Raw genomic sequence first — 27,683 nt, forward strand, 5'->3', positions numbered from 1 at the left:
AAAGAAATGTGAAAAAAATGTTTCTTTAAGAACATTCAGAAAAAAAATCAAAATCGAGCGAATTTTGCAGGATTTTGGTAGATTTTTTTCTGAATGTTCTTAAAGAAAACATCAGAAGTTTTACTGATACATATGTAATCATTTCAGATATTTTAGGATTTTTTGGAAGATTTTTACTCATTTTTAAAATTTTTTTATGATTTTTGTTTTTTTATTTTTAAAATTATTTAAATTTTTATTTCTTGCCAAATTTGGGGGATTTATTGATTTTTTAAAATAAAACTTTTAAGGGAAACTTTTCAGGAATTATTGGAATTTTCTTCCTGAAGGTTTTGCTAATTTTCATAAATTTGGGGAATTTTTTTGCTGAATTTTTGGATTTTTTTCAGACAAGGAAACAATATTTTTTGGTGCCCGTAAATGAGGACAACAGGAGGGTTAAATGAGAGAAAATGCTGAAAATAGCGCTTCTCTGAGCTTAAAAAAGCACCTGGACTCTGATGAATGAAAAGAGGCCCTCATGGTTTCCAGGACTTGAAGCCAGGAATGAAAAGGAGTCTTTGCTCCTCCTCTGCTGCTCAGTCACTGTGTCAATGGAGCAGCCTGACGAGGATCTGAGGAGGAGTTTTCCGCACTTCTGCGTCTTTTACCTGTGCGGTGTTTACTTGCAGCTCTGCGGGGGAACGCCTGTGCACACCGGCGTGTAGCCGCAGGGATCAGGGCGGGAGGAAGGAGGATCTGCGGGGGATTTGTGAGGCAGACTTGTGCAAACAGGCGGAGGAGGTGAGCTACCTGCGGCCCGGCTCGGCTCGGCACGCCCCCCCAGCCAGGTGGAACAAATAGCGGAGCTCTCTTCGCTGTCGCCTCCAACTTCCATCCGAGATTGTGCTGCTGAGAGGAAGAACCGTGGATGTCAGCGATGAGAGCGGGAACAGGTGAGTCCCCTGCCCGGCGCGGTGCGTCTGGAGCCGCCGTGCGTCTTTTCCAGCCTCCGTGAAACTCCCAGCGCCCGTCCAGCCGCTGTCTGTTCAGCTATGGGCGGAAGTTTTCTGGTTTTCACTCTGACCTCTTTCCGCAGCTGATTTGCGGCCGCCAGGCATCATGGCCTCCTCGGTGTGTTTTACGCACAGCCGGAGCTCAGCGCCAGAATGTGAAAGAAGCGTCTGTGGAAACTTTATTCTTGAATTGAAACACACCAAGGTTCTGCTAACATCCCAGCTTTATTCCTTAATCAGTGTCACTGCGGTCAGCAGTAGGATGTTGTCGTTTTGTCTCGTTTTTGTCGTTTTTTTGTCTTGTTTTTGTCGTTTTGTGTCTCGTTTTTGTCTTCTGTCTCGATTCTGTCGTTTTCTGTCTCATTTTTGTTCTGTCTCTTTTTTGTCATTTTGTCTTGTTTTTGTCGTTTTGTGTCTCATTTTTGCCGTTTTTTTGTCTTGTTTTTGTCGTTTTCTGTCTCGATTCTGTTGTTTTGTGTCTCATTTTTGTCATTTTTGTTGTTTTGTCTCATTTTTGTCGTTTTGTGTCTCATTTTTGTTATTCTCTTTTTGGCATTTTGTCTCATTTTTGTTGTTTTGTGTCTCGTTTTTGTTATTTTGTGTCTCTTTTTGGCATTTTGTCTTGTTTTTGTCATTTTGTGTCTCTTTTTTGTCATTTTTTTCTTGTTTTTGTCGTTTTGTGTCTCGTTTTTGTCGTTTTGTCTCGTTTTTGTCGTTTTGTGTCTCATTTTTGTCATTTTGTATCTCATTTTTGTCGTCTTGTGTCTCGTTTTTGTTGTCTTGTGTCTCATTTTTGTCGTTTTTGTTGTTTGTTGTCTCGTGTTTGTCATTTTCTGTCTCATTTTTGTCATTTTGTCTCTTGTCATTTTATGTCTTGATTTTGTTGTTTTGTATCTCGTTTTTGTCATCTTGTGTCTTGATTCTGTCATTTTGTGTCTTGTTTTTGTCGTTTTATGTCTTGTTTTTGTGTCTTATTTTTGTTATTTTGTGTCTTGTTTTTGTCGTTTTGTGTCTGGTTTTGTTGTTTTGTGTCTCGATTCTGTCATTTTGTGTCTCGTTTTTGATGTTTCTATCTTGTTTTTGTCATTTTGTGTCTCGTTTGTCGTTTTTGTTGTTTTGTGTCTCGTTTTTGTCATTTTGTGTCTCGTTTGTCGTTTTTGTTGTTTTGTGTCTCGTTTTTGTCGTTTTGTGTCTCGTTTTTGTCATTTTGTGTCTCGTTTTTGTCGTTTTATGTCTCGTTTTTGTCGTTTTGTGTCTTGTTTTTGTCGTTGTGTCTCGTTTTTGTGTCTCATTTTTGTCATTTTGTGTCTCGTTTTTGTCGTTTTTGTTGTTTTGTGTCTTGTTTTTGTTGTTTTTGTTGTTTTGTGTCTCGTTTTTGTCGCTTTGTGTCTCGTTTTTGTCGTTTTTGTTGTTTTTGTTGTTTTGTGTCTCGTTTTTGTCGTTTTGTGTCTCGGTTTTGTCGTTTTGTGTCTCGTTTTTGTCGTTATATGTCTCGTTTTTGTCGTTTTGTGTCTCGTTTTTGTTGTTTTCTATCTTGGTTTTGTGGTTTTGTGTCTGGTTTTGTCATTTTGTGTCTCGATTGTGTCATTTTGTCTCTTGTTTTTGTTGTTTTAGTCTTTTTTTTCACAGTGCTCCAAGTTTATCCAGTATTTTATTTAATTATTTTAGCTTTTTAAGGTGAAAATGTGCAGCAGTAGTTTGCTGACTCTGGAGGAATCACTTTAAACGCGGTTATTGTGTAAAACAACTCAACCACTTTCACACCCTTTTCAGCCACTGAGTCCAGTTTTTTTTTGTTGTTGTTTTTCTCCAGCTATCACAGTTTTCTCCATCCTGCTCTTCACACTGAGGCGTTTTCTTCCCTCCAGGTCTGGATCTTGTCGTCCGTCAGACTCTATGATGCTGGAGACGCTGTGAATCCAACATGGAGGTGAAGAAGGATGGAGGAGGAGGAGCGTGGTCTTCCTCAGCAGCTCCGCCCAGCTCCGCCTGCTACAGGGGCTCCCTCATAGCCTTCCTCCTCCTCTTCCTCGTCGTCGGCATCTTCGTCGGTCTTGTTATAGGTGAGGAGACATTTAGTGATTTATTTAGACGTGAAGTCAGTTTTTCTGAACATTCATCTTTTCTCTTCCTTCCCTGCAGCCTATCTGGTGCAGGAGCAGCATTACTTCATGGAGACGGTGGAGCTCAAAGGTCTGAAGTACGACGTCGCTCTACAGGATGAGAACTCTGGGTTCTCCATCGTTCTGTCCTCAGTCCTGAAGTCCAAGGTCAGAGCACGGCGTAGCATGAAGCGGCCATGTTTACTGCATTAATACCAGACTTAATCTGCTCTAATATTTTCACAACTTTTACATCCAAACCACAACATCTGGATTCAGTTTGTGGATCTTGTTGCATGGTCAGAGCAAGTGTGAAGATGTTTCAGATCAGTGTTTGTATGCATAAATCTTCACTTTCGAGCTGTTCTGGATGAGATGCAGGTTGAACTACAGTTTTCATGTTCTCCAGACGTTTCTGCTGGTCTCCTGCTGATGTTCAAGGTCTGAAACAATAATCTGAAAGTTGGATTATGTTCATTTGTCATTTATTATTACAGGACAGCGTTACTTTTTAACCGAACACTCAGTAAGAAAGGATGGTTTTACCTTGCCGACAAGTTTCGGCGGCATCTTCAGTCTTCTTCAGAGCTTCATCCAACGTGTGATGACGTGTCCTTTTATCACGTGGCCAATCTGTCAGAATTACTTACTTACTTACTGAGTTTTCGGTTTAAAAGTAACGCTATCCTATAATAAGTTCTTAAAAGTAGAAAAATCCAGGCTGAAATTCAGTTTATATGAAGATATTGTGAAAAATGTGGGATATTTAAAGCCAAAAGTAAGAAAAAGGTAAATCTAGTTTCCTGTGTTGTACTCAGAATAAGGCTGAAGAAGTTCTAGATGAATGTTTGTACCCATAAAATCCTCATTATCAAGCTGCTATGGATGAGATGCACATTGATTCTTACTCTCCAGATGTTTCCTCTGGTCTCCTCCTGATGTTAGAGGTCTGAAACAAGAGTCTAGAAGCTCCAAAAGTGGAACAATCCTGATGAAAATTCAGTTTATGTGCAGATATTGTGAAAGAAGAAAAAAATAAATCTAGTTCCTTGTGTGGCTGCACATTGGTGTAGTGGTTAGCACTTTCGCCTTGCAGCTAGAAGATCCCTGGTTCGCGTCCCGGCTTTCCCGGGATCTTTCTGCATGGAGTTTGCATGTTCTCCCTGTGCATGCGTGGGTTTTCTCCGGGTACTCCGGCTTCCTCCCACAGTCCAAAAATATGCTGAGGTTAATTGATTATTCTAAATTGCCCGTAGGTGTGAATGTGAGAGTGATTGTTTGTCTCTGTATGTAGCCCTGTGACAGACTGGTGACCTGTCTAGGGTGTCCCCTGCCTTCACCTGAGTCAGCTGGGATAGACTCCAGCCCCCCCATGACCCTAGTGAGGATTAAGCAGTGTATAGATAATGGATGGATGGATAGTTCCTTGTGTTATACTCAGAACAAGTATGAACTACAGTTTTCATGTTCTCCAGATGTTTCCTCTGGTCTCCTCTGCTGTCAGACAAGTACTGCAACCACAAATCTAAAAGTTCCCAAAGTACAAAAATCCAGGCTGAAATTTAGTTTATGTACAACTATTGTAAAATATGACATATTTAATATCAAAAGCAGCAAAAAAGTAAATCTAGTTCTTGTGTCGTACTCAGACTAGAAGAAGAAGTTTTAGATTCAGGAATCTAAAACTTCCCAAAAGAAGAAAACTCTGCTTATTTTACTGATTTGTTTCTCATTTCTGCCCTTAATTTACATCTTTTTACATCCAAACCACAACATCTGGCTTCAGTTTGTGGATTCAGTTTGTTAAATTCTCCTTCTTCTTGAGGAATTCTCCTCACCAGACTAGAGCAAATCCACATGACTAATAAGAGCTAATAACTAATGTGTTCTATGGGTTTCATATTATATCAGTGCTGCATGTTGTTCTGTTGCTCATCTGGTGAACGGATGCATCTCATTTGAGATGTTCAGCCTTTTTTTGTCAACATTTACGTGAAAAACATAAATATTTTCTCGTGGTTTTTATGAAATTCTTTACAAAACACCCTGAAAATGAACTGAACAAATTAAATTCATGATCATTGATCTTCTGTTTTTGCTCGTTTTTTACTGATTTGTTTCTCATTTCTGACTCTTGTATTCTTAATTAACTGCATTTACTGTGTTATTTAGTGTTTTTTTATTTTACTGTATGTATTTTATTATTTTATCCTTTTAATCTGTTACTCAACATCATAAAACTATTTGCATTCAGTTTTAGCAACAAACCGTTTTCTTTTACCATGCATTTTTTTTAATTATATCTCTTTTTTTATGGCATTTTAAAAAGTAATTTTGAGCTTTTCAGACATCATTTAGCTGTATTTCTTATTCAGGTTTTATTGGATTGCCTTCTTTTACTATATATCTTTTATTGTATTCCTTTTTGTTCCATCCTTTTAAGACATTTTAAACTTTTATTCAAACTCCATTTAACTGTATTCTATTCAGTCTTATTGGATTGTTTGTTCTTTTACTGTTTTTCTTTTATTATTAAGTCATTTTAAAGTGTTGTTCAGGCTCCATTTAACTGTATTTTTACTCAGGTTCATTTGATTGTTTTCTTTAACTGTTTATCTTTCATTTTATCCTTTTATAATTTGACCTTTTTGAGTCATTTTCAGCTGTTTTAAACTCAACATCATTGAAATGAAGGTTGTTTTTTTGAGCTGAAAGGTCGATATTTCCTTTAAAAAGTGTTAAATTGTGATATTTTTCCTGCTGTTTCAGATTAAGAACGTCTTCACTGCCTCGTCTATATCTCATCACTACGTTGACTGCAGTATTGTTGCCTATGGGTGAGTGGAATCTGAGATAAACGTTCATTGTTTAAACATTTTAAAGCTGAACTAAGCGCTGTCTTCCCCTCTCCTCCCCGTCTCCATAGTAACATCAACGGGGACGTGATGGCCACCTTCCGGCTGGTCTTCAGGGTGTCCAAGGTCCAGCAGTATTCAGACCGCTTTGTTCAGGACGTCCTGAGAGCTGGACTCCGACAGCCGCTGGAGGTTCCTCAGTTTGGACGAATCAACGGCGTCGTCTTACTGGGTGTGAAACCATCAGCAGTCTGCTGCCAAGAAAACTTTCTCTGAGACTTTCTTTCTTTATTTGTCTTCATTTTTGTTCTTTCTTTTTGGATTTTGTCTCTCATTCTTGGTATCTCTCTTTCTTTTTGCATTGTTTCCTTTCTTTCTGACTTGCTGTTTTTATTTTTTTCTCTTTCCTTCTTGCTGTCTTTCCCTTTTTCTGGCTTTCTTGGGGTCTTTGTTTCTTTCTTGGGGTCTTTCTTTTTTGTTATTTTGTCTTTCTTGCTGTCTTCCTTTCTTTTTAAATTCTTCCTTTCTTTCCTTCTGTCTTTCTTTCTGTTTCATTTTTGTTATTTTTTCTTTCTTTCTTTCTTTCTTTCTTTCTTTCTTTCTTTGTTTTTTCTTACTTTCTTTCATTTTTCTTTCTTTTCCTTTTTCTTTTGTTTTCATTTTCCTTTCTATCTTTCTTTCTCTGTGTCTTTCTTACTTTCTTTCATCTTTCTTTCTTTCTCTTTCTTTTTTAAAATTCTTTCTTTCTTTCATCTTTCTTTTTTCTTTTGTTTTCATTTTTTTTCTTTCTTTCTTTTGTTTTCATTTTTCTTCCTATCTTTCTTTCTCTCTGTCTTTCTGTCTTTCTTTCTTTCTTTCTTTCGGTTTTTAACGGTTTTGTTTTCCAGGATCCAGTGGGAAGTCGTTTTATATTATCGGAGACGAGGTGACGGGTGAGTCAAGATTCATCGCTTTTTCTTCACGGTTGCTTAGATACTGGATGAGTTTTTTGATTGATGTGTTTTTTTGAGGGTGAAAACATAAAAATTGAAAGTGTGAAAACATGAAATTCCCAAAATTTGGATAATATTTCCCAAACCTACCAAATAAGTAAAGTGTGGATAAAACCCTTTTCTGTGTGTGATCTGATGGACCTGGTGGACTGACCTCCGTCCGTCCCGTCCTTGTGTCTCCAGCCAGGTGTCCTGAGAAGTCCTTCACCTGTGATGACGGAGAATGTGTCACCAAACTGAACCCAGAGTGTGATTTTATCAGCGACTGTGCAGACGGATCGGACGAGGCTCGCTGTGGTGAATGATTTCACCGTGTTCACAATGATCCTTCGCTCTGCAGCAGCTTTATTCTACTTCCTGTTTCCTGTTTCCTCAGCCTGTGGGACCCGTCCAGCCATGGGCAGCCGGGTGGTGGGCGGGGAGGACGCCCGGCTGGGGGAGCTGCCCTGGCAGGTCAGTCTGAGGCTTCATGGACGGCACTGCTGTGGAGCCTCCATCATCAGTGAACGCTGGCTGGTCAGCGCAGCTCACTGCTTCGAGAGGTGATCACACTTATTATTATTATTATTATTATTATTATTATTATTATTATTATTATTATTATTATTATTATTATTATTATTATTATTATTATTATTATTATTATTATTATTATTATTATTATTATTATTATTATAATAGCTGGTCAGCGCAGCGCACTGCTTCGAGAGGTGATCACACTTATTATTATTATTATTATTATTATTATTATTATTATTATTATTATTATTATAGCTGGTCAGCGCAGCGCACTGCTTCGAGAGGTGATCACACTTATTATTATTATTATTATTATTATTATTATTATTATTATTATTATTATTATTATTATTATTATTATTATTATTATTATTATTAGTATTATTAGTATTATTAGTATTATTATTATTATTATAATAGCTGGTCAGCGCAGTGCACTGCTTCCAGAGGTGATCACACTTATTATTATTATTATTATTATTATTATTATTATTATTATAGCTGGTCAGCGCAGCGCACTGCTTCCAGAGGTGATCACACTTATTATTATTATTATTATTATTATTATTATTATAGCTGGTCAGCGCAGCGCACTGCTTCGAGAGGTGATCACACTTATTATTATTATTATTATTATTATTATTATTGTTATTATTATTATTATTATTATTATTATTATTATTATTATTATTATTATTATTATTATTATTATTATTATTAGTAGTATTATTATTATTATTATTATTATTATAATAGCTGGTCAGCGCAGCGCACTGCTTCCAGAGGTGATCACACTTATTATTATTATTATTATTATTATTATTATTATTATAGCTGGTCAGCGCAGCGCACTGCTTCCAGAGGTGATCACACTTATTATTATTATTATTATTATTATTATTATTATTATTATTATTATTATTATTATTATTATTATTATAGCTGGTCAGCGCAGCGCACTGCTTCGAGAGGTGATCACACTTATTATTATTATTATTATTATTATTATTATTATTATTATTATTATTATTATTATTATTATTATTATTATTATTATTATTATTATTATTATTATTATTATTATTATTATTATTATTATAATAGCTGGTCAGCGCAGCGCACTGCTTCGAGAGGTGATCACACTTATTATTATTATTATTATTATTATTATTATTATTATTATTATTATTATAGCTGGTCAGCGCAGCGCACTGCTTCGAGAGGTGATCACACTTATTATTATTATTATTATTATTATTATTATTATTATTATTATTATTATTATTATTATTATTATTATTATTAGTATTATTAGTATTATTAGTATTATTATTATTATTATAATAGCTGGTCAGCGCAGCGCACTGCTTCCAGAGGTGATCACACTTATTATTATTATTATTATTATTATTATTATTATTATTATAGCTGGTCAGCGCAGCGCACTGCTTCCAGAGGTGATCACACTTATTATTATTATTATTATTATTATTATAGCTGGTCAGCGCAGCGCACTGCTTCGAGAGGTGATCACACTTATTATTATTATTATTATTATTATTATTATTATTATTATTGTTATTATTATTATTATTATTATTATTATTATTATTATTATTATTATTATTATTATTATTAGTATTATTATTATTATTATTATTATTATTATTATAATAGCTGGTCAGCGCAGCGCACTGCTTCCAGAGGTGATCACACTTATTATTATTATTATTATTATTATTATTATTATTATAGCTGGTCAGCGCAGCGCACTGCTTCCAGAGGTGATCACACTTATTATTATTATTATTATTATTATTATTATTATTATTATTATTATTATTATTATTATTATTATAGCTGGTCAGCGCAGCGCACTGCTTCGAGAGGTGATCACACTTATTATTACTATTATTATTATTAATATTATTATTATTGTTATTATTATTATAGCTGGTCAGCACAGCTCACTGCTTCCAGAGGTGGGCAGAAGATCACACTTATCTTACCTTATTTCTGTTTGACATCATCACTGGACCCCCTGTTGAGTCGCCACCTTATCGCGGTGGAGGGTTTGAGTGTCTCTGTGATCCTGGGAGCTGTGTTCTCTGGGGCATTAGCCCCTGGTGGGGCAACGGTAGGCCCACCACCTGCAGGGTAGGAAACCAGGGTCGGGCTATGCCCACCGGGCAGTAGGCAGGAGCAGGCAGCTGGGCACACCGCCCCCCGGTGGCGTAAACTAGCTCTGGGGACGTGGAACGTCACCTCACTGGCAGGAAAGGAACCTGAGCTGGTGCAGGAGGTGGAGCGATAACGGCTAGATGTAGTTGGGCTCACCTCCACGCACAGCAACGGTTCTGGAACCAGAATCCTGGAGAGGAGTGGGACTTGTCCTTTTCAGGAGGTGCCCAGGGTGAGAGGCGCTGGGCAGGTGTGGAGAAACTCTGACTGTTGTCTCTGCTTATGCACCGAACAGCAGCCAGAGTGCACTTTATTTGTTTATTCATTTTTTTGCTGATCTCATTATATTTACATTAAAAGAAGAACTGGAAGTTGACTTTCTAAATCAGTGAAGAGTTCTTTAGAAGTCATCATCTGTAGCTGCACCAGGAGAGTTTCAGAAAAGCAGGAAATTTACAGGTGATTTCATTTGAAATTAAATGCAGCCATTCAGTGGATTAAACTCCTAATAAAAGGTACAAAGAGCTGCAGCAGCACCATGAATGATTTCTGTCCTCTGGTTTCAGGGACAACGACCCCAGGGAGTGGACGGCTCTGGTCGGGGCTCGGCTGGTCAGCGGCGAGGAGTCCGAGTCGAAAATCATCAACATCAAGTCGCTGGTCGTGTCTCCGGACTACAATCCCATGACCACCGACAGCGACGTGACGGTTCTGGAGCTGGAGACGCCGCTCAGCTTCGGCTCCCACATCCAGCCGGTCTGCCTGCCGTCATCGTCTCACGTCTTCAGTCCCGGTCAGAGCTGCCTGGTGTCGGGGTGGGGGGCTCTGAACCAGTTCCAGCGTGAGTCCTAAAGACACACGGCAACAAATCAGAGCTCAAATCAACCCTTACATGGACCCAAACTCTATCATAAGTGGGCCCCGTAGAAGAATCAACGTGTTTTTAGGTCATTTTTGTCATTTTGGTTCAGAATAATCATTTATTGTTTATATTACACTTTTGTCCACACAAGAATGACATATGGGACAACATAGTTAATTGGGAAATTAACTATAGAGAGCAAAATGGTTTCTCGTAGCAGGCTGTAGACATATGTATCTGTACTGTAAAGTTTGACATTTCAACATTAGGGTCTATGGGGATGGACTCGCTTTTGGTGCAGCCTCTAGTGGCCATTCCTGGAACTGCATCAGCTTCGTTTTTTAGATGCTTAACCCTCGTGTCGTCCTGCGGGTCAGATTGACCCGTTTTAAAGTTTGAAAATGTGGAAAAAAATATAAATTTTCACAGTGAAACTTCTGATATCCACATTTTCAACATTTTTTGGTGGAAAAAAAGAAATGTTAAAAATGTTTCTTAAGAACATTCACAAAAAACCAACCAAAATCCAGTGAATTTCACTGGATTTTGGTTGATTTTTATTTGAATGTTCTTAAAGAAAATATTAGAAGTTTTCCTGATATATATGGAATCACTTTAGATATTTTTAGGATTTTTTGGAAGATTTTTATTCTTTTTTAAAAAGTGTTTACAAGAATTTTCTTGCAAAATTTGGGGGATTTTTTTTAAGATAAAACTTTTAAGGAAATTTTCTTTTCAGGAATTATTGAAATTTTCGTCCTGAAGGTTTTGCAAATTTTCAGAAATTTGGGGAATTTTTTGCAGAATTTTTGGATTTTTTTTTGTGTGTGTGTGTGTGTGTGTGTGTGTGTGTGTGTGTGTGTGTGTGTGTGTGTGTGTGTGTGTGTGTGTGTGTGTGTGTGTGTGTGTGTGTGTGTGTGTGTGTGTGTGTGTGTGTGTGTGTGTGTGTGTGTGTGTGTGTGTGTGTGTGTGTGTGTGTGTGTAAAAGTTCGGGTTCATCCAGATAATTCCATGTCTCCCACTTTTTTCCATGTGCTAACATAACTGCACAAGGGTTTTCTAATCATCAATGAGCCTTTCAACACCATTAGCTAACACAATGTAGCATTAGAACACATGAGTGATGGTTGCTGGAAATGTTCCTCTGTACCTCTATGGAGATATTCCATTAAAAATCAGCTGTTTCCAGCTACAATAGTCATTTACCACATTAACAATGTCTACACTGGATTTATTATTCATTTAATGTTATCTTCATTGAAAAAAATGGTTTTCTTTCTAAAATAAGCACATTTCTAAGTGACCCTGACTTTTGAACAGTAGTGTAAATATCAACCAATGAACTCTGGTACAAGAGTTCTTTAAGGAACCATTTATAACTCAGAAGGTTTGTCCTCTTTCTAAGGGTGTACCTCCATGTCTCATATTATTAATGTGAGCGTTGCATTATGTCACACACGCCTGTATGCAGTTATTCTATATTTACAGTCCATGAAGCAGCTCTTTCTACTAATATTGAGTATTTTTGTGGCTGTGCAGCTCGACTGCAGGTTGGAATACGATCATTGGTGGTGATGAGTCTTTATTTGTCCTCAGCCGTGGGCCCGCCCACGCTGCAGAAAGCTGTGGTGAAAATCATCGACTCCAAGGTGTGCAACAAGTCGTCGGTGTACCGAGGAGCCGTGACCAACAACATGATGTGTGCTGGATTCCTGCAGGGGAAGGTGGACTCCTGTCAGGTCGGTGCAGCTCTATGGAAAGATATCCGCTTACGTCTCACTACAATAGTTTCCTAGGAGTCTCCGGCTCATTAACATGGATGATCTGGCTGTAAGCGTTCATTAATACTGTTCCCACCCTGGAAATACAGGCCTGCAGGCTGTTTTTATCTGAGTAACACAGGAAGAAACATAACTTTATCACCAGTTCATTCTGGTTCATGTTCACTTCTGAACACCTGAATGTGGCAAAAACAAACCAAACAGAACAGCATCCTCAATATAAACTGGAAATTAGTACAGGAAAGTGACATTTTCTGTTAGTTTGGAGCATTGTCTTATTGTCCTGTGGTTCTTAAACTTTTCTTCAAAACGTCATCATTAATTAAATTTTGTGTCGTCCTGTGGGTCAAATTGACCCGTTTTAAAGTTTGAAAATGTGGAAAAAAAAATATACCATACAATATACCATTTTTTGAAAATATTTATAAGAGTTTTCTTACCAAATTTGGGGGACTTTTTTCCTAAAACTTTTAAGGGAAACTTTTAAGGAATTATTGGAATTTTCTTCCTGAAGGTTTTGCAGAATTTTTGAATTTTTTTCAGACAAGGAAACAATTTTTTGGTGCCCGTAAATGAGGACAACAGGAGGGTTAATACTTTACTCATCTGTCATAGAGTTAATAAATGGCCAGCTACTCTGTCTATGCTTGTTTTTCAACCTGCATGTAATAATCTGATTTAAAATTTAAAAGTAACATTTAAAAGAACTTCGTTGCTGAACCAGGTGAGTCCGCACAGAACTTTCTTCAAAACACTTCCTTAAAGAATCTATTTGTATTTGCAGAAATGAGTCTTTAAAGAAGTTCCTGTTGCTAAAAGCTTCTTTGTGGAACTAAAAATGGTTATTTTATTGCACCATTGCACAGAACTATTTTTGGTTCCAGATGGTACCTTTGTGTTTTTGTGAGTGTAGAGGTGCTCTGGGGGTTCATATGGGTTCTGTACAGCGTCTTGAGACAATTTGACCTGTAATCGGCGCTTTATAAATAACATTGAATTGAATTGAATGACGCTGCCGCACCAATGTCATTTCCTTTCTCTCTAATGTCGACTGTCTAATGAACACGATATGGACTTAAAGATATCTGGAGACTTGAACGTCCCACTTGTTTGCAGCTTGAACATCATAAACGGGCCTTTAAGTTTTAAAGTTCATCCATAAATCTGTGGAAATTGCCCAGCATCCTGATCAACCATCACCGAAGACCTGATGATTAACTGACCTTCAGTTTCTCCTGGATAAACACCTCAGATCTCCTGTGTCTCCTGTGCAGGGTGACTCTGGGGGTCCTCTGGTGTGTGAAGGGGCCCCGGGGAGGTTCTTCCTGGCCGGGGTGGTGAGCTGGGGGGTCGGCTGTGCTCAGATCAACAAACCCGGAGTTTATTCCCGCGTCACGAAGCTCCGAAACTGGATTCTACGCCACACAGATCCCAGCTTGGTCCATGACGACGTCCAGTTTGTTCCCACTGAGCCGGTTCCTGTGACCGGAGGAACCGCGAACGACCAGCCAGAACCCAGAACCGTCGCCATGGACGAGTCGCCTGCTCCAGTTCTACCTGGTAATGTCACTGAGAAAGCCTCAGATTCCAGAATTAATAGATTGAATACAGCAGGGGTGTTCAACATGTGGCCCGCGGGCCAAAAGCGGTCCTCCAGAGGGTCCAATCCGGCCCTCAAAGTGTAAAAATTCCAGAGAAGAGGTTAACTGCAGACTGTAATTTTTGTAAAACTAAAAATTTAAAATACTTTCTAGACCATGACAAGTTGTTTAGATCACAAAGTAAAATACTACATTGCTCATTGTTCTTTTGTCATTTTGTATCTCGTTTTTGTAATATTTTGTCTTGTTTGAGGTCTTTTTTTGTCTGAATTTGGTCTCACGTTTTTGTCATTTTGTGTTTCCTTCTGGTCTTGCTTCTGGTTTTTGTCTTATTTCTGTCATTTTGTGTTTTGCTTTATTCGTTGTTTTGCGAGCTGTTTTTGTCGCTTTGTAGATTTTTTTTGTCTCATTTTTGTCGTTTGTCCATTTTTTGTTGCTTTGTAACTTTTTGTCAAATTTTGTGTCTTTTTTTGTTTTGTCTGTCAAAATTTTTGTCTTTTTGTCTCGTTTTTGTCATTTTGTGCCTCATTTTTGTAACATTTTGTCTTGTTTTTGTTGTTTGTTCTTTTTTTGTCTGACTTTCATCTCATGTTTTTGTCGTTTTCTCATTTTTGTTGATTTGTGTTTCCTTTTGGTCTCGCTTGTGTTTTTTGTCTTATTTTTGTCATTTTGTTTTGCTTTATTTGTTGTTTTGCGAGCTGTTTTGTCTTTGTCTTGTTTTTGTCATTTAGCCTTTTTTTGCTTTGTAACTTGTTTGTCCAATTGTTTGCCTCTTTTTTTTATTTTGTGTTGTCTCACTTTTTTGATATTTTGTGTCTCATTTTCACAATATTTTGTCTTGTTTTTTTGTCTTTTTTATCAGACTTTTGTTGATCATTTTGATCACATAGTAAAAACTGGTCCAGTCCACTTGAGATCAAACTGGGCTGAATGTGGCCCCTGAACTAAAATGAGTTTGACACCCCTCTAATTCAGTCTCAGTAGTTAGTTTATTGATTTGTGCATCATGTCTTCAGTGTTGAACTGCAGCGGAAGCTTCCAGTGCAGCTCCACTTCCTGCATCAACAAGGTGAACCCAGAGTGTGACGGAGTCTCCGACTGCCCCAACGGAGCCGACGAAAGGAACTGTGGTGAGTTCATGCTGGTTCTAAAGAGCCTTTTTCTGAGATGTGTTTCTGCTCCAGACTGCTGTGAGTTAATATCCACTCACTGGCCACTTTATTAGGAACACCCTGCTGGTTCAAGGTTGGACCCCCTGGGAACTGCTTTAATTCTTTACTTTCAACAAGGTGTTGGAAACGTTCCTCAGAGGTTTTGGTCCATATTGACATGATAGCGTCACGCAGCTGCTGCAGATTTGTCGGCTGAACATCCATGATCCAGTCCCCAGTTCCTCCACATCTAAAGGTTCTACTGGATGGAGATCTGGTGACTGTGGAGGCCGTTGGAGGACAGAGAACTCATTGTCAGGTTCTAGAAACCAGTTAGACATGATCTGAGCTTTGTGACGTGGAGCATTATCCTGCTGGAAGTAGCATCAGAAGATGGTCCACTGTGGTCATTATGCATTCCTTCCTTGGAACCAGTGGTTATTTGAGTTCCTGTTGAGTTTCTGTCATCTCCAACCAGTCTGTCCGTTCTCCTCTGACCTTCACATCAACAAGGCATTTTGGTCCACACAGCTCTCTGGATAATTTCTCTTTTTGGGACCGTTCTCTGTAAACCCTAGAGATGGTTGTTGGTGAAAATCCCAGCAGATCAGCAGTTTGTGAAATACTCAACAAGAATCTCTTAACACTCCTGTTGTCTTCATTTATGGGCACCAAAAAATATTGTTTCCTTGACTGAAAAAAAATCCAAAAATTCAGCAGAAAAATTCCCAAAATTTCTGAAAATTTGCAAAACCTTCAGGAAGAAAATTCCAATAATTCCTTGAAAGTTTCCCTTAAAAGTTTTAGGGAAAAAAATCCCCCTAATTTGGCAAAACAATTCTTGTAAATATTTTCAAAAAATTTGTAAAAATCTTCCAAAAAAAAATCCTAAAAAAATCCCCCAAATTTTGCAAGAAAATTCTTGTAAATACTTTTTAAAAAAGAATAAAAATCTTCCAAAAAATCCTAAAAATATCTAAAGTGATTACATATATATCAGTAAAACTTCTAATATTTTATTTAAGAACATTCACATCAAAATCAACCAAAATCTAGTGAAATTTGCTGGATTTTGGTTGATTTTTTTTTTCCTGAATGTTCTTGAAGAAACTTTTTTTTAACATTTTTTTTCCCCACCAAAAAATTTTCAAAAATTTTCTAAAAATGTGGAAGTTTTCATTGTGAAAATATTTTTTTTTCCACCTTTTCAAACTTTAAAAGGGATCAGTTTGACCCCCAGGACAACATGAGAGTTAAATCCCCTTTCTTTTCCATTCTGATGCTCGGTTTGAACTTCAGCAGCTTGTCTTGACCACGTCTACATGAATAAATGTGTTGAGTTGCTGCCACGTGATTGGCTGATTAGCTATTTGTGTATCGGTGTACCTAATAAAGTGGCCGGCGAGTGTACATAAATGATGATACATGCTGGATTTAAAGGACATAGCTCTGTGGTACTGATGCACTCTGGGGGAACGATGTTTAGGTTTTTGTGTACATAGATGGACAGCAAAATGACAAATAAAGAAATTCTGAACCTTGAATCTTGAGCTGTGTTTGTTTCAGACTGTTGTCAGTTAATATGCATAAATATCAGTGGATGTTGGATTTAAAGGACCTGGTTCTGAGCTGTTTTTGTTCCAGACTGTGGCATTCGTCCTGCTCTGGGCTCCCACAGGATCGTGGGCGGAGTCACGGCTCGGAGGGGGGAGTGGCCTTGGATCGGCAGCCTCCAGTACCAGAGACTTCACCGCTGTGGAGCCACGCTCATCCACAACAAGTGGCTCCTGACTGCAGCTCACTGCTTCAAAAGGTCTGGAACATCTGCTCCAAGCATCACAACCTGAAATACAGTTAACCCTCCTGTTGTCTCCATTTACGGGCACCAAAAAATATTATTTTCTTGTCTGCAAAACATCCAAAAATTCAGCAAAAAAAATTCCTCACATTTTTGAAAATTTGCAAAACCTTCAGGAAGAAAATTCCAATAATTCCTTAAAAGTTTCCCTTAAAAGTTTAATTTTTTTTTAAAAATCTCCCAAATTTGGCAAGAAAATTCTTGTAATTATTTTCCAAAAATTAGTAAAAATCTTCCAAAAAAAAGTCCTAAAAATATCTAAAGTGATTCCATATATATCAGTAAAACTTCTAATATTTTCTTTAAGAACATTCACATAAAAATCAACTAAAATCCAGTGAAATTCGCTGGTTTTTGGTTGATTTTTTTTTGTGAATGTTCTTAAGAAACATTTTTAACATTTCTTTTTTTCCACCAAAAAAAGATTTCCCAAAAATGTTGAAAATGTGGACATCAGAAGTTTCCCTGTGAAAATATTTTTTCCCACATTTTCAAACTTTAAAACGGGTCAATTTTGACCCGCAGGACGACACGAGGGTTAATTAAGAATACAAGATCCAGAAATGAGAAACAAATCAGTAAAAAACATCAGAAACACTCAGAAACAGAAGATAAATTATTCATGAATTTAACTTGATCAATTTTCAGAGTGTTTTGTAAAGAATTTCATAAAAATTAAAGCAGATTTTCAAGTTTTGCCAAGAAAATGTTGACAAAGACTGGCTGAACATCTAAAACAGGGGTGTCCAACATGCGGTCTGCAGGCCAAAAGTAGCCCTCCAGAGGGTCCAATCCGGCCCCCAAAATGTAAAAATTCCAGAGAAGACATTAACTACAGATTGTAAATTAGTAAAACTATAAATTTAAAATAATTTGTAGATCATGACAAGTTGTTTTGATCATAAAGTAAAATACTAGATTGTTCATTGTTTTTGTCATATTTTGTCTTGTTTTTTGTCTTTTTTTGTCTGACTTTTGTCGTTTGTCTCAGGTTTGTCTTTTTTTCTCGTTTTTGTTGTTTTTTTTTTTATCTTGCTTGTTTTGTTGACTTCTCGCTTTTGTCGTTTTTTTGTATTTTGAGTCTTTTGTCCATTTTTTTGTTGCTTTGTAACTTTGTCTAATTTTTTGTCTCTCTTGTTTTGTTCTGTGTCGTTTCTCATTTTTTTGTATCATTTTGTCTTGTTTTTGTTGTTTTTTGCCTTTTTAAGTAAAATTGTCTGTGGTTCATTTCCAGATGACTAAATGTTGTGTTTCTTTGTAGACACTCAACTGAGGCATCAGTCTGTCGTTTGTCTCGTGTTTTTGTTGTTTTGTGTTTCTTTTTTGTCTCACTTGTGTTTTTTGTCTTATTTTTTGTCATTTTGTCGTTTAGTTTCTCGCTTTTGTCATATTTTGTCTTGTTTTTGTCGTTTGTCCATTTTTTTAGTCACTTTATAACTTTTTTGTCTAATTTAGTCTCTTTCTTGTTTTGTTTCGTGTCGTTTGTCTCACTTTTGTTTTGTGTCTCATTTTTGTAATATTTTGTCTTGTTTTTTTTTTTTTTTTTACCTCTTTTAAGTAAAATACTTTCTCATTCAGTTCCAAATGACTAAATGTTGTGTTCCTTTGTCGACACTGATCTGGAAGTTGTAATGTGGGAATAATAAACTGAGGCTGAATGTTGCTGAAACTTATTTTTCTTAAGAAATTTCAGGATGTTCATGAGGTTTTGTAAAAAGATAATTCCTTAAATGTAACAATAATAAGAAATTGTATTTATAAGCGACTGTAATTCCTTAAATGTGAACTTCTTTGCACTACAACAAAGGAAAAATTTGAAGTTGTAGTTATTTATAGGTGAACCTGCTCTAACCGTCTTTATTCCCCTCCACAGTGACCCAACTCCCTCTAACTGGGCTGTTTTATCTCCACAGTGACCCAGCTCCCTCTAACTGGGCCGTTTTATTCCCACAGTGACCCAGCTCCCTCTAACTGGGCCGTTTTATTCCCACAGTGACCCAACTCCCTCTAACTGGGCTGTTTTATTCCCACAGTGACCCAGCTCCCTCTAACTGGGCCGTTTTATTCCCACAGTGACCCAGCTCCCTCTAACTGGGTTGTTTTATTCCCACAGTGACCCAACTCCCTCTAACTGGGTTGTTTTATTCCCACAGTGACCCAACTCCCTCTAACTGGGTTGTTTTATTCCCACAGTGACCCAGCTCCCTCTAACTGGGCTGTTTTATTCCCACAGTGACCCAGCTCCCTCTAACTGGGCCGTTTTATTCCCACAGTGACCCAGCTCCCTCTAACTGGGTTGTTTTATTCCCACAGTGACCCAACTCCCTCTAACTGGGCTGTTTTATTCCCACAGTGACCCAACTCCCTCTAACTGGGTTGTTTTATTCCCACAGTGACCCAACTCCCTCTAACTGGGCTGTTTTATCTCCACAGTGACCCAACTCCCTCTAACTGGGCTGTTTTATTCCCACAGTGACCCAACTCCCTCTAACTGGGCTGTTTTATCCCCACAGTGACCCAGCTCCCTCTAACTGGGCTGTTTTATCTCCACAGTGACCCAGCTCCCTCTAACTGGGCTGTTTTATTCCCACAGTGACCCAGCTCCCTCTAACTGGGCTGTTTTATCCCCACAGTGACCCAGCTCCCTCTAACTGGGCTGTTTTATTCCCACAGTGACCCAGCTCCCTCTAACTGGGCTGTTTTATTCCCACAGTGACCCAGCTCCCTCTAACTGGGCTGTTTTATCCCCACAGTGACCCAACTCCCTCTAACTGGGCTGTTTTATCTCCACAGTGACCCAGCTCCCTCTAACTGGGCCGTTTTATTCCCACAGTGACCCAACTCCCTCTAACTGGGCTGTTTTATCTCCACAGTGACCCAGCTCCCTCTAACTGGGTTGTTTTATTCCCACAGTGACCCAACTCCCTCTAACTGGGCTGTTTTATTCCCACAGTGACCCAACTCCCTCTAACTGGGTTGTTTTATTCCCACAGTGACCCAACTCCCTCTAACTGGGTTGTTTTATTCCCACAGTGACCCAACTCCCTCTAACTGGGTTGTTTTATTCCCACAGTGACCCAACTCCCTCTAACTGGGCTGTTTTATCTCCACAGTGACCCAACTCCCTCTAACTGGGCTGTTTTATTCCCACAGTGACCCAACTCCCTCTAACTGGGCTGTTTTATCCCCACAGTGACCCAACTCCCTCTAACTGGGCTGTTTTATTCCCACAGTGACCCAGCTCCCTCTAACTGGGCTGTTTTATCTCCACAGTGACCCAGCTCCCTCTAACTGGGTTGTTTTATTCCCACAGTGACCCAACTCCCTCTAGCTGGGCTGTTTTATCCCCACAGTGACCCAGCTCCCTCTAACTGGGCTGTTTTATCCCCACAGTGACCCAGCTCCCTCTAACTGGGCTGTTTTATCTCCACAGTGACCCAGCTCCCTCTAACTGGGCTGTTTTATTCCCACAGTGACCCAGCTCCCTCTAACTGGGCTGTTTTATCCCCACAGTGACCCAGCTCCCTCTAACTGGGCTGTTTTATTCCCACAGTGACCCAGCTCCCTCTAACTGGGTTGTTTTATTCCCACAGTGACCCAGCTCCCTCTAACTGGGCTGTTTTATCTCCACAGTGACCCAGCTCCCTCTAACTGGGCTGTTTTATCCCCACAGTGACCCAGCTCCCTCTAACTGGGCTGTTTTATCCCCACAGTGACCCAACTCCCTCTAACTGGGCTGTTTTATCTCCACAGTGACCCAGCTCCCTCTAACTGGGCTGTTTTATCCCCACAGTGACCCAGCTCCCTCTAACTGGGCTGTTTTATCTCCACAGTGACCCAACTCCCTCTAACTGGGCTGTTTTATCCCCACAGTGACCCAGCTCCCTCTAACTGGGCTGTTTTATCCCCACAGTGACCCAGCTCCCTCTAGCTGGGCTGTTTTATTCCCACAGTGACCCAACTCCCTCTAACTGGGCTGTTTTATCCCCACAGTGACCCAGCTCCCTCTAACTGGGCTGTTTTATCCCCACAGTGACCCAACTCCCTCTAACTGGGCTGTTTTATCCCCACAGTGACCCAACTCCCTCTAACTGGGCTGTTTTATCCCCACAGTGACCCAACTCCGTCTAACTGGGCTGTTTTATTCCCACAGTGACCCAGCTCCCTCTAACTGGGCCGTCAGTCTGGGCTCCGTGCTGCGTTCGGGGGTCGGAGCTCTGGTCATCCCCATCCAGAGGGTGATCATCCACCCAGCTTTCAACGGCACCAACATGGACCACGACGTAGCCCTGTTGGAGCTGATGGTTCCAGCCCCCATGTCCTACACCATCCAGTCCGTCTGCCTCCCATCTCCGGTGCATCGATTCCTGAAGAACGCTGAGTGCTACATCACCGGCTGGGGCTCCATGAGGGAAGGAGGTGAGAGGAAAACTGAACACTCCACATCTTAAGCCTCACGTCGTCCTGCAGGTCAAAATTGACCCGTTTTAAAGTTTGAAAGTGTGTGGGGGGCGGAAATTTCATAGTGAAACTTCTGATGTCCACATTTTCTTTGAACATTTTTTGGTGGGGAAAAAAAAAGAAATGTTAAAAATGTTTCTTAAGAACATTCACTAAACAATCAACCAAAATCCAGCGAATTTCACTGGATTTTGGTTGATTTTTTTAATGTGAATGTTCTTAAAGAAAATATCAGAAGTTTTACTGATATATATGGAATCACTTTAGATATTTTTAGGATTTTTTTGGAAGATTTTTAATCATTTTTTGAAAATATTTACAAGAATTTTCTTGCCAAATTTGGGGGATTTTTTTTAAATAAAACTTTTAAGGGAAACTTTTAAGGAATTATTGGAATTTTCTTCCTGAAGGTTTTGCAAATTTTCAGAAATTTGAGGAATTTTTTTTGCTGAATTTTTGGATTTTTGTCAGACAAGGAAACAATATTTTTTGGTGCCCGTAAATGAAGACAACAGGAGGGTTAAAGAAAGATGACTGACTTTCTCTGATTGGGTTTTAGATTTAGTTGAGCCAGTTAAGGCAAAGAAAGTCTGAATATGTCAAACCTGCTTCATAATCAGCCCTCTGACATGTAATTGTGAAGACAGCTTTGCTTTTATCTGCTAAGATTCTAACTTTTCCACCACTGAACCTCCTGCTGCTTCACCTGAACTTTTGAAGTGAACTCAATTTAGTTCACAGCAGCAGAAAATGATTCCAGTATCGGAACTGAAAATGCATAAAACCCACTAATATATACTTGTGTATTTCCACAGGCTCTCTGACCAACCTGCTGCAGAAGGCTGCGGTGAACGTCATCGACCAGGCGGACTGCCAGCAGTCGTATGGAAACGTGTTGACGGCCAGCATGATGTGTGCCGGCTTCATGGAGGGAGGGCGAGACACCTGCCTGGTAAGAAGCTGCTCACAGTCCAGGGCTGGACGGACGTCTGTCTCTGGGAAACACATAAATCTTTCTCTCGTGGATGGTTAACCAGGTCAGAACACAGTAAATGTTGCCCTTTAAAGGTTACCAGAAGGAGCTGCGTTAAAAAACTGAAAGAACAGGAATAAATCAGGGCTTGAAAACTCTCAGCAGATATTATAATAGAGAAAAAAAAAAACAATATGTGATGCAGATTTCAATGAAAGATGCTAATCTGGTGGAAAAGTGCCCTTCTGTCCTAAAAGTCCAGACTCCCTCCCTGTAATCTTCTTATGTAAGGAAACCCTCAAGCATTCCTGTCTCGGTCAGAGCGCCTGGCATCTCAGCAGCGATCCCACTGACATTCTCTTTTCTTACTGTCCTGCTTTCCTGCCCAAACATTTAATCACCGGAGGCCTGAATGCATTCATGTTAACCCTCCTGCTGTCTTCATTTACAGGCACCAAAAATATTATTTCCTTGTCTGAAAAAAATCCAATAATTCAGCAAAAAAATTCCCCAAATTTCTGAAAATTTGCAAAACCTTCGGGAAGAAAATTCCAATAATTCCTTAAAAGTTTCCCTCTTTAAGAACATTCACATAAAAATCAACCAAAATCCAGCGAAATTTCCTGGATTTTGGTTGATTTTTTTGTGAACGTTCTTAAGAAACATTTTTAACATTTCTTTTTTTCCACCAAAAAATGTTCAAAGATTTCCCAAAAATGTTGAAAATGTGGACATCAGAAGTTTCACTGTGAAAATATTTTTTTTCCCACATTTTCAAACTTTAAAACGGGTCAGTTTTGACCCACAGAACAACACGAAGGTTAATTTCTAGTAAAATAACTGCACCATTGAACCTTCTCTTGTTTCTTTCTGTCCTGCAGGGAGACTCTGGAGGGCCGCTGACCTGCCGGCAGCCTTCAGGTCAGTGGTTTATCGCTGGAGTGACCAGCTGGGGACACGGCTGCGGGCGAATCGGTTTCCCGGGGGTTTACACTCGAGTGACGTCCGTCCGGAAATGGATCTCTGAGTACCTGCCTTTCTGAGGAGGACATAACGGACAACTGTGTGGATTTTAAAGCTGCGTCTCCACCAAACTGTACTGTACAAGGACTAAAGTCATGCTAAGAGCCACTCAGTTTACTCACCTGCTGCGGAGCTGCCGGTGCTGTTTCTAATTCTGTGCAATGGGACTTTTCTCTACTGAAGAAACGATCCTGAACTGTGGCTGACGGACCTCCTGCTAACACACGCATGATTGGAAACTATTTATTATAGTTATTTATTTTCCTAACTGGTAAACCTGCGGTACACGGTGGTGTTTTTCAGATTATACGTGGTTCATTTATGGGGTTAATGTAATATTTGTTAGGGAAAGGTGGGTTTCTGGGGAAAATATAGCTGTGATATCGGAATCAGGGAACGCATGACAGTGCTTCATTGGAAGAAACACACAAGAATCTCCCTGATTGAAGAGATTTATTGATTTTACTTTCATGGAAATCGCTCCAGTCACACCGTACAGGATGTTCACAGGCTTCTCTGGCTCTGGGATGGCTGAAGAAAGGATCGAGGTTCCCAGACATCTGACAAACCGCGAACACAAAGCAGAGAAAGGTGCCAGACTCCGAGGAAACAAGCCCACCACTGTGGAGGGCGGCAGATAGAGTGACGACCAGAAAACATGTCGGACAAAACGGTTTTGTTCTCCGGCTGTACTCTGATATACGACTGTTTGGGGGCCTGTGAATGTCAGAGTCAGCAGCGGTGAAAACACCAAGTTGTTCCTCAGTACAGATCTTTTCACTCCGGTCCCTTAAGGGCTCCAGTTGTGCTGCTTATTCTGCAGATGCAAATATTTCGGCTGCGTTCCAAATTGCATACTTACAAACGAGGTGCTGTTTCAGGCAGCTGGACATGCTTCCTCCCCATACAAGACACCTTGACTTAACAGTGCAGAGGACTGTGGGTCCACAAAATCACCCAGATGTGGTAGGACATGCTGGCATTCGATTATAGATTTTGGTAGTATGCAGTCTGGAATGCACCCGTAGCCGCTTGCTGAGCTTCTTCACACAGAAAAAATGCCACAAACAGTGTTTCAGAAGCAGCTGTAGCGACTGGAAGAAGTTCTGTTTCTAATTATTGGTACCGAATGTCCTCAATATAAAGGCACACCAAGAATCAAACGCAGGGCGAGCTCTCTCTCTCTCACAAACATCCATACTGCTGTGTTTAGAGTTTCCAATGGAGCTGGAGGAAACACGTTATATCTAACATACATGATACAAATAATTAAACTAGTCGACGGTTCCTCAGCGTGAAATAAAAATGTCCACAGAGACGCTGTTATGGCTGAAGTCCACAGGCTCTGCCCGCCTGTCCGTGAGGTATAAAGACAGACGATACGTCCGTCCACAGCTCCAGACCTCCGCTGGATTTTTTTTTCACGCCGTCGGTCCTCGCTGTGAGCGGCAGCCTGAAGAAGGGAAGCACGGCGGGATGTTCACATGCGAGCTCGTTCCCTCTGCAGTCTGGAGTTGTACGTTCGGGACACGGTGTTCCAGGCGTCCATGTACCGGTCCATGCACATGGCGATGCATTTCTATGGGGAGAAAGCAGCGAGGTTAGCAGGCGAGAGGAATAAACCTGACAATCAATGCTGATATTAATCTGCCAAGAAGTTTCTGATTGTTTGGTTTACTGAACATAAAAAGGTGAACATATTACCTGCTTTATCTAATAGTCCAGAGATAATATAAGAGGAATTATAAACTTTATTTCTATAGTACTTTTCAAAACTGAGGCTACAAGATGCTTTGGAAAACATTAAATACACAATGCGTTAGAAAGCAACATAACTCTAAAAAAAAACTATAATAAAACACTAGTAAAGATGGTGAAACATTAAATATGACAGGGAGAAAGCATTAGAAAAAGGATAAAATGCTAAACAAATGCCTGTCTGTGCAGTCTGTTAGTACAATAAAGCAGCACATCCTCACATTAAAGAGGTTCAAACGAGTGGATTTTACTTTGAAAAGTGACAAAAAATTAACCAATTGCAAAAAGTAGTTTTAGCTCAAGTGTTTCTGGATTTAGGAGAAAATTGGCTCATCTTGGCCCCAAACTTTAGGATCAGAATCAGCATTTTTGGCCAAATATGTGAACAAACACACAGATGATTCCTGCACAAAAAAGCCCTCAAAAGACGTTTACCTGCTCAGAGTTGTCCAGTGTGCTCCCAGGTTTGCCGATGCACTTCTTGAAGCATTTATCTGTCATTCTCTGAAACACAAAAAAAAACGCAGTTTATTGTGATTTATAACTACAACGGAGGCATTTATTTGATAGGAGTTAAAAACACTCTCAGTTGTCTAGAAATAAACTGGTTTAAAAGAAACACATGTTGGTTAAAGAGTTAAAAGAATAGAACCGTTTGGATTCTCAGTCATCAAAGTCACAGCTTCAATGAAAAACAACTGGACTTTTATTTTGGGTTTTTGAAAATAATTATTCTACCCATGATTGTGATCATTCCTGTTAATATTCTTCTGCCGCTCATGCAACAAAAAGCTGAACAGATAGCAGTATTTTTACTGGGAGCTGGTTGATAAGTCGTCTGTGGTGTTCAAACGGCCACAATGAGCCATACAACCGAACTATCTTTAAACTTTGTTAAAACATTACCTGTGTATTGATCTATATTTTTAACTTTTGCACTATTTGGCTATTGAAACTCTGACCAGATATTATACTGTGACATCAGAAATCACCAGTTTATGCAGGATATTTATGATTAAAAGACACCAGATGCGAACCAAAACAAACAGTATGCAGTAATTAATATTCTCTGGATCCACTCAGGGGTAATAAATACTTCTTTGACTAATTCTAAACACTAATGAAATCTTTGAACTGATTACCAAACACTCTTATTGGCTTAGCTCAGCTCTTAAACTAAACTTTAAAAAAAGGACCTGAAGCAATGCAAAGCGTGTCTGCAGGTGGCATCAACATTTACCACAACAGGCCCATAATGATTATAAATATTGACATAAATGCAATTAAATAAAGCACCACTAACACACGATAAGGCTGATGGGTAACTGGACATTTTGACCTTAAATGAAAAGTCAAAGTCATTGCAGTTCATTCACAATAGCATATAAACATATAAAATAAACAGGCTGCTATAAACAGCTTCCAAAGTTCACATCAGATTCTGCAGTTTTTTATTTGTCTTTCAGTTTCCTCTGACAAACTCATGACTTTCCACAGCAACCTTTATTTGAAGCTTTTGTAAGTCAAAGAACGTATAAACAACGTTTCAGTGAGCTTCTATGAGCTGTATTTCTAACAGAACATTGATTTTATCCGTGTAACACACTAAAAACATGAGTAAATCCCTTACACCTGGCTGCTCTGCTCTCCTAGCTTAGCCCCCGGTGGCTAGCTTAGCCCCAACGGTTTACCTGCAGCAGCTCCTGAGCGTTCGCCACCGCGATCTGGACCTTCACCTGCTCCATGATGGTTCCGGTGTCCACCTTACCGCCGGACCCTCCCGCTGAGAAGTCTGAACCGAACCCGTCCATGTTTTTACCGGAGTCTTTACCGGACACACGTGCTAACAGCTACAGCAAACGTTAGCTTCAGATGCCCTTGACAAAAGCGGAAGACGGCTTACGTTGTCTCCGTGTGAGCGAGTAGGATTATGGGAAATGCATTTTTTTTTAGGGGCGCAACGAATACGTTGCTACGAACCGCATTTTTAAAACATGACGTCACTGACATTAATACAGGTCAAATAAAAATACTTAAAATGTGCGCATGTGCTGTTTCTTTATTTTTCTTTAAGTCCTGCACACTGTAAAAAAAATGCAACCAATTTACAATAATATGAACTAAATAAAACTGGTTGGCATTTATTAAATAAAAATTAAATGAAACTCTTTAAAATTATCCCTTTAATATGAAACAATAAAATATTTAACACTTACTAAAAACACTGGATTGAGATTAAAAAACAAAAATTTCTAAATTTGTAAATAGAGCTGAAATTGTATTTTACATATCAGTGAAACATATGATTTAAAGTCTGTTTAATAAAATAACACAAAAATCACACAACTCAACTCAAAGCACATTGAATAGAAATTTTAAGAAAAAGAATAATAAACTGGCTCATAGAGGATCCGGGCAATTTTTGGATTTGTTGGATTTTCATGTTTACTATAGAATCAAAAGGATCAAAATTTTAGCTCTAAACTAGTTTCTTTAATGTCCAACACACTGACAAAAACATCCACACATAAACATGTTTGCTAATTCTCTAACAAAGGGAATTCTGATTCT

General features: G+C 39.1%; 2 protein-coding genes across 2 annotated transcripts; one reads left to right on the forward strand and one right to left on the reverse strand.

Annotated features, from left to right (window-relative positions):
* Positions 1–592: 592 nt before the first annotated feature.
* Positions 593–27,155, forward strand: tmprss9 (transmembrane serine protease 9). The gene is made up of 16 exons (XM_055017528.1): positions 593–935; positions 2,864–3,058; positions 3,138–3,265; positions 5,867–5,934; positions 6,024–6,184; positions 6,840–6,884; positions 7,128–7,241; positions 7,321–7,486; positions 10,211–10,485; positions 12,103–12,245; positions 13,562–13,847; positions 14,905–15,018; positions 16,684–16,852; positions 21,051–21,316; positions 22,174–22,310; positions 23,213–27,155. The coding sequence occupies exons 2-16, from the start codon at positions 2,920–2,922 to the stop codon at positions 23,372–23,374; spliced, it is 2,373 nt and encodes a 790-aa protein (XP_054873503.1). The 5' UTR covers positions 593–935; positions 2,864–2,919; the 3' UTR covers positions 23,375–27,155.
* Positions 23,791–26,940, reverse strand: timm13 (translocase of inner mitochondrial membrane 13 homolog (yeast)). The gene is made up of 3 exons (XM_023261730.3): positions 26,804–26,940; positions 25,548–25,616; positions 23,791–24,933 (listed from the first exon to the last, which is right to left on the reverse strand). The coding sequence occupies exons 1-3, from the start codon at positions 26,921–26,923 to the stop codon at positions 24,835–24,837; spliced, it is 288 nt and encodes a 95-aa protein (XP_023117498.1). The 5' UTR covers positions 26,924–26,940; the 3' UTR covers positions 23,791–24,834.
* Positions 27,156–27,683: the final 528 nt, after the last annotated feature.

The sequence above is a fragment of the Amphiprion ocellaris genome, chromosome 2, assembly GCF_022539595.1.
Source record: "Amphiprion ocellaris isolate individual 3 ecotype Okinawa chromosome 2, ASM2253959v1, whole genome shotgun sequence".
In the NCBI taxonomy this organism is placed as follows: Eukaryota; Metazoa; Chordata; class Actinopteri; family Pomacentridae; genus Amphiprion; species Amphiprion ocellaris.

Excerpts from the sequence above, each read along its gene's own strand:
- tmprss9 (XM_055017528.1), top strand. The coding sequence starts at position 2,920 with ATGGAGGTGAAGAAGGATGGAGGAGGAGGAGCGTGGTCTTCCTCAGCA. Across the intron at positions 3,266-5,866 it reads CCTCAGTCCTGAAGTCCAAG|ATTAAGAACGTCTTCACTGC; the intron begins GTCAGAGCACGG and ends CTGCTGTTTCAG. Across the intron at positions 16,853-21,050 it reads GCAGCTCACTGCTTCAAAAG|TGACCCAGCTCCCTCTAACT; the intron begins GTCTGGAACATC and ends TTATTCCCACAG.
- timm13 (XM_023261730.3), bottom strand. The coding sequence starts at position 26,923 with ATGGACGGGTTCGGTTCAGACTTCTCAGCGGGAGGGTCCGGCGGTAAG. Across the intron at positions 25,617-26,803 it reads ACGCTCAGGAGCTGCTGCAG|AGAATGACAGATAAATGCTT; the intron begins GTAAACCGTTGG and ends TTTGTGTTTCAG. Across the intron at positions 24,934-25,547 it reads CACTGGACAACTCTGAGCAG|AAATGCATCGCCATGTGCAT; the intron begins GTAAACGTCTTT and ends TTCTCCCCATAG.